The 6,497-nt window shown below is 46.9% G+C and overlaps 1 protein-coding gene across 1 annotated transcript; it reads right to left on the reverse strand.

Annotated features, from left to right (window-relative positions):
- Positions 1–304: 304 nt before the first annotated feature.
- On the reverse strand, positions 305–2,144 carry LOC127298337 (protein MEI2-like 6). The gene is made up of 4 exons (XM_051328224.2): positions 1,493–2,144; positions 1,284–1,409; positions 1,011–1,152; positions 305–919 (listed from the first exon to the last, which is right to left on the reverse strand). The coding sequence occupies exons 1-4, from the start codon at positions 2,089–2,091 to the stop codon at positions 758–760; spliced, it is 1,029 nt and encodes a 342-aa protein (XP_051184184.1). The 5' UTR covers positions 2,092–2,144; the 3' UTR covers positions 305–757.
- Between the last annotated feature and the right edge of the window lie 4,353 nt (positions 2,145–6,497).

The raw sequence follows: 6,497 nt of genomic DNA on the forward strand, positions 1-6,497 counted from the left end.
GAGACATAACGTAATGATTTTCTGAAATAAGAATGAACATGACGTTTTTTTAAAAAACACCTTCTTTAATTACTAAACACACAAATTTTTGAAGTACAGAAAATGGAACATATCTCACGTATTCAAGTAGTAATATTAAGCAACCTTTTTATCACGAACATGAACGAAGTTAGCATGAGCGGGCATACCTAGTAAATTTTGTAAAGAAAAAAACCCAGCTGAATGCGTCATAATAAAATCATCTCTTCTGTGTTCACATTAAGTCATAGTTATTTATCCATATTTTTGAAGTTGCAGATTGGTCTAAACTCGTTCAAACTGGCTTTTTTCATCCATTCGAAATAGTAACCAAGATTGAATTCTGGTGAAATTATGATATCCACCAGAATTTGAAACGGAACATGGAGTAGTGGGTAAAGAGTCATCTACTAGCACAGCACATTTCAGTTCATCCAGGCTACTCACAAGTCACAACACATGATCCTAGACTCCCAGATAACTTCACAACAAGTTCAAACTACTAGTAGCTACTTTCTCCTACTAGCTAGAAGTAGAACTAGCAACTACGCCACATATTTGAACAAGAAGACACCAGTAACAACGAGATTAGTAAGCCTGCCTCTACTGAATCTTATCTTCCGCTCTATCCATCCATGGCATTGCAAAGCATGGATAGAACGCAAGATAGAGACGACACGACACGACGACGGAGGACAGCGTGCGGCCGGAGAACGATCGGCGTGGTCAGCGCCTCGTATCAGCGCAGGTTGTGCGGACGAACTGCAGTGCCGATAATGCGCTCCGCCGTAGGCCGCGTGCCGTCCCGCGGCGGGCCGAAGCGCACCGGCAGGAACTCCTTCCTGTCATCGCCGCAGGGGAACATGGAGCCGGAGAAGTGCGCCGCGAACGCGTCCACACCCTGCGAATCCCAGCAGACACCAACATTCATTAGCACAGGATTTTAAGCACGGAGTTAAGGTTCCGATGCGAGGAGCGGCGCGCGTGGGTACCTGGATCTTGGCGTGCACCACCTCGCACACCTTCCCGGAGCCGACGGCGGCCCAGCTGTGGCCGTGGAGGAACGCGTGCAGCCGGCGCGCCGCCGGCGCCGTCGTCATGTTGACGAAGGCGTAGCCTTTGTTGAACCTTGTCCTGCGCCAACGAACCAAATGAGTCAAGAACTTAGGTCAGCTCGGATCAACGAAACAAAAGCCATCGAGCATGGGGAAAAGTAGTAGCCGCAGCAGCTTCGAGTTGCAGCACAAAATGGGAGTAGCACGTACCTGAAGTCGACTGGGAGGTAGAGGAAGTCATACTCCGACCTCAAGACGCGGCGGCTTCGGCGCTGGGCCAGCTTGGCGTTCTCCTCGGCGCAATGCTGGTCGAGGATCTCCATTAATCTGCGCTTCCTGCGAAACAACAAAATCTCCACCTTCTAAGCAACACACACGGGTAAAGGAACACAACACAGCACTACAGCAGTACTACTTACGAGAAGCTATTGGGGATGTTGCAGATCATGAGAGAAGTCTTGCCGCTCCGTGGGTTGAAGGCCGGTTTGCTGCCCACGACCCCGCGAGGCAGGTGTGGGAGCTGCGGAACCGCCGCCCTCAGCTTCGGCCCCGAATGCACCAACTTCGCCGGTTTCTGGCGCTTCGACGCGGCAGCCTCCGGCTTCCAAGCAGTGAGGACTGAGCGAGGGGATGGTTCGCCTTCCATCTCCGCCTTGGGCGACTCGTCGCTGCCGTCGTCGGCAATCTCCTTGATGGTGCAGCGTCTCGCCGGTAGGGGCGGTTGCGGCGGAGGTGTGCAGTAGGCCGGCACCGTGCTGGGACACACAGGTACCACGCATGCGGGTGGGCTGCAGAACACCTGCGCCGGAGCGGGGACATGCAGCCATGGCAAGGTCGGGAACACGGAAGGACCCATCGGAGCGATCCCGCCGACGAGGGAGCACGGCGGCGGCGGTGGCGGTGGGAGGAGGCAGCCCATGGGCAGGCCGAAAGGAGGCGGGGAGCAGAGATGCGTGGAAGAGGAGGAGACGAATGAAGGGGCAGCGGGGTTCAGGCGAGAGGTGGAGGAGGCAGCCATGGTGGCTTGGTGGGGTTTCTTGTCTCTCGGCTTGGAGCGGTGGGAGGAGAAGAAAAGGCACGAGGGGTTGGAGAAGCTCCTGGCCAGGATCCAGGTGTTTATAAAGACTGGCCATGTCTGCTTCAGAAACAAAAAAGGACTGGCTTGGTGGGAGCGGTGAGTTTGTCTTGCTCGAAAGCCAAGAACGGTGGCTCACTTCACTTGCTTCTACTATTGCATGTGTCTTCCGGCCTTTTATATTTCATTATTATCTTTTCCAGGATGGTAAGCTTCTTGGGACAATACTGGGAAAAGATAGTTTTTCCTCTGGCAAACCGCCGCATACTAGATGGCCAAACTAGTGTGTTATCTCTTCTTGGGTACCCAAAAAATGGATTATCACACGGGTAGCAAATACTTCTATAATCTTGAACAAATACTCCCATGCCTCCACAGCATGATATTTATTTATTTAGACTAGTATTTTCCTTGTCGAAAATATTACTAGTATAGAAGAATAAGAGTAGGAGCTAGAGAAGAGAGCATGCGTTTGAGTTGAGATTGAACTCCGTTCCGTCCAAGATGTTCTGGACTAGAGGGTGCAGCGGCAGTACGGTCATGTCACTGCAGTAGCAGAGTATTCAACAGGATAATACTGGTAGTATACCGCTCTAGGCAATGATTAGGAATCTTCATTTATCAGCGCAGAGATTTCGATTTAGGTCTAGGCGTCTAGTACGAGCCACTGGCGGTGCTGCACTAGCTAGGCGCATGCACTGCCAGTATCTCTCTATCTTTGAGTCCCAATGCTGTAGTAATCAATCTGTATAGCCTGCCGTGTCACCTCACCACCAATTCAAACTTGAGTTCAAAATACTAGAGAGAGGGCAACAATTCAAATTTGAGTTCAAAATACTAGAGAGAGGCCGGGCAGGAAAAGAGTGTCCGGAGACTGAGCAAGTGAGCAGCATCGCATTCAAAAATGCCACTAAATTAAGATAACTTTTAAAATGCAAATTTATCTACTGGCTAGAAATCCTGTTTCATGTTTGTATTGATTCGAGTTATCAATCTAGACGGAAACAGGGCCATCATCCGGGCTTGGGTGTATACTAATATAGGGTGAGAAAAAACCCTCACTGTAGCGGTACGAGAAGGGAATACGGTGATGTACTCCTCCATATATGCATGTATCTACATGTTGTTTAACAACCCTCTTAATCTAAACTTCGGAGAAGAGGACACGCCATGTAGAGACATCTAAACATTTGCCCCCTTGTGAAGAGAACTATAGTTCAAAAAGATATAACATATTGAGCGGAAATTAAGTTTTTTATTGTATGGGGTTAAGGTTGGGCATGTTTATAAGAAAAGCTTCAACCCAAAACTTCAGAAGAATCGCAGAATCATTCAAAAGTAATGCAGGTCCAACCTCAACAATACAATGATGTTTGCGTTTAGCAAAGCCATTTTACCGGTGGGCATGTGGACATGAGAGATGAGGGGTCATACCAACTTTTTGAAAGAAAATGTGAAGTTTTTCATATTCACCATGCAAATTAGTTTGCATGGTTATAATTTTACTATCAAACTTTTATTCAACAAGTTCTAATATTTTTGGAAAAATTGATAAATATCAAAGCATTTCTTGAGCAAATAAATCCAAGTAAATTGACTAAAATGATATATTAAGATTACATAATATGCCTGATTTGCAATAGAAGAAAGAGGAGGGCCTCAACATCAGATCACACGTGTTCCAAAGGAACAATGGAAACACTAGTAAAAATAGGATATGGCAAGCGATGAATCTTAGCTAGTTGACAAGGATCACAAATGTAAGAACTTGTTCAATGTGAATGATTAAGTTTGTCTGTTTCTAAGAATTTGTTGCACCACAAAGGAGGAAGATACTCTAAACGAACATGCACCTAGAAGACGACAAATTAATTGAAACGAAAGTTTGCTTTGATGACCTAGTAGAGATAGGCATCATATAAGAATTCTCCTTCTGACCTTATCCTTGCTCAAAAAGTAGAATTGGTGAAACTCAAGACACCCATTATTATCAAGTGTAAGCCTATGAAGAGATTTTTTATGCAATAGGAACACGTAAAATATTGTAGAGATGTAAAGAATAATGTGGGGTGTGTAAAATTGAATGACCAATATAACTTATTTCCATACCTTTACCATTGGTCTCGTGGCCATGTTTGTGTCCCTTGTACTTGTCATATGTGCAGAGCTTGCTCAACTCTAATGTGGTCGGTGGAGCCTAAATCAGAATACCATTTGGTATTCACACCATAGGATTGAGCATTGATATCTTTGCCATCAGGATCACCACCATCATCGGAATCATCCTGTTAGAGCCACCAATAGTCACATGTCGGGTGGTCATGGGTCTTGCAGATTTGCCACGTAGCATTGACAAAGGGAGTGGGGTTGCGATCATGGTGAGAGTGACCTTGGACACCACCGTGACGGTGGCTAGGTTCGTTGCCATCTGTGCAGCAATGACCCTGTCCACTATCATCACGACAACCACCAGTACGGTCACTATAGTCACCGCAGTTATTGCAATCACCAAGATAATTGCGGTCATCGCCTCCATTACTACCACTATCCAACACACGTGTACACACAAGCCGAAATCAAGCCGGCGGTACTGCCACTGCTCACCTACGAGCGGCAGTACCGGTGTAGGTACCGCTCGCGATACTGCTTTTTGTGCAAAACCGTTATGTTTCCATGTTGTACCTGACTGGTACCCAGCCCGAAACTAACGCTCTAGTCACTCTATTGTGGGCTCGTGGAAGTATATATCGATAGAAATACCGCACAGGTACCATCCTTATGTAATCAGGGTAGCGGTAGTACCGGGCAAGTACCGCTTTGGTACCCTCCAGTACACCGAACTCGCAATAACAGACAGTGATACCATGACCGGTTTATATTCTGGTAGTACCACCGAGTGAGTCCCACATTGTGTCCAAATCCTAACGGTAACACATAAGCAGTAGTACCAATCTTCGGAGCATTAGTACCGGTTAGGACCGGAAATACAGAATAAAGGTTGGACCCGAGGACCCCTATAAAAAGGGGTCTTCTTCCCCAGCATGCTCCTACGCTTTTCTCTCTCTATCTCTCCTCTGTTGTTGATGAGCTTCAAAGCCCTAGAGCTTCCTCTCTAGCCAATCAATCAACCCCATACTTGGTGAATCAAAGGAGGAGGGTCCGATCTACACACCTACCCAATAAGCTTAAAATTCCCCAAGTACTCGTAGGTGGAACTTCTAACCCTAGATCTCCTTTTGTTGGGACCCGTGTTAAGAGGTCATAATGAAGCTTGATTGTGTCAAAGTTTTTGATGATGTTGGGAGCCTCCATTTGAGGTGTGGAGCCATGCCCCAACCTTGTGTGAAGGTTTGTCGCGTCGGCCAACCTTGCTTAGCGGAGAAGTGCGTACACCTTGGTAGTTAAATCGGCGGAAAAGAATGTGATGCCTTTGTGGAGCTAGTGGCTTTCGTAGCACCTACCTCTCCAACTTAGATGTACTTCCATTGGGAAGGAACTACGGGAAACAATCGCACGTGTCTCGTGTCTTGACTTTGGTTGTATCGTTCCTTTCACTCTTGCTCTCTATTACTCCCTCTGTCCCAGTTCGCAAGGCAAAGTTCCAAAAAATATTTGTCCCAAAATGCCTCACCTCCTAGGCACATTTGCATTTAATATAGGAGTAAAACTGATTCATTATTGCATGCAAAAGACTCCTCCTTTCGTATCCCACCAATTAAAGGGTAGAAAATAAAGTTCTTTTTAATTTCCCAATTAATTTCAGCGCCGATGTTAACTTTTTTACATGGAAATTTAGAGCCAATAAGAATTCACCTTGGGCCAAGATATTTGGAAACTTTGCCTTGCGAACTGGGACGGAGGGAGTACTTGTTCTACTTGTGGTTACTTTACTTATTGTTCTTGTACCTTTGTCGTTGCCTACTTGACGGTAACCTGGAGGAGGGATCCTCACGGAGGGGGAAAGAAGTAGGGGCCATAGGGCGGAGAGCACTCGGGACGGTGGTACTCGATTTACCCAGCTTCGGAACACCTGCTCGAGGACAGGGCCTACTGCTGCTTGTCTCAAATTATCTGGGCGCTTTCGCGTTGTTACAATAAGTTGTGGTTGTGCCTCTAGGGCTCCCAGGATCTGGCTTATATAGGCGCCCTAGGGTTTACACGGAGAGTCCTAGCCGGAATACAAGATGGCTAACTACGGAATATAGATTGCCGTGCACTTCAAGGATCCACCTAGAGCTCTCACACATGTTCTTTGTGATATGCATCTAGAGCCCTAGGGTTTACTCTGTACCGCCATCTTTGGTTCGGTCTGGCATGTTGAGAAGAGTGCCAAGCAAGCTCTCGCACAC

The sequence above is a fragment of the Lolium perenne genome, chromosome 5 (assembly GCF_019359855.2).
Source record: "Lolium perenne isolate Kyuss_39 chromosome 5, Kyuss_2.0, whole genome shotgun sequence".
NCBI classification, from domain to species: domain Eukaryota; kingdom Viridiplantae; phylum Streptophyta; class Magnoliopsida; order Poales; family Poaceae; genus Lolium; species Lolium perenne.

Excerpts from the sequence above, each read along its gene's own strand:
- LOC127298337 (XM_051328224.2), bottom strand. The coding sequence starts at position 2,091 with ATGGCTGCCTCCTCCACCTCTCGCCTGAACCCCGCTGCCCCTTCATTC. Across the intron at positions 1,410-1,492 it reads AACATCCCCAATAGCTTCTC|GAAGCGCAGATTAATGGAGA; the intron begins GTAAGTAGTACT and ends GTTGTTTCGCAG. Across the intron at positions 1,153-1,283 it reads TACCTCCCAGTCGACTTCAG|GACAAGGTTCAACAAAGGCT; the intron begins GTACGTGCTACT and ends TCGTTGGCGCAG.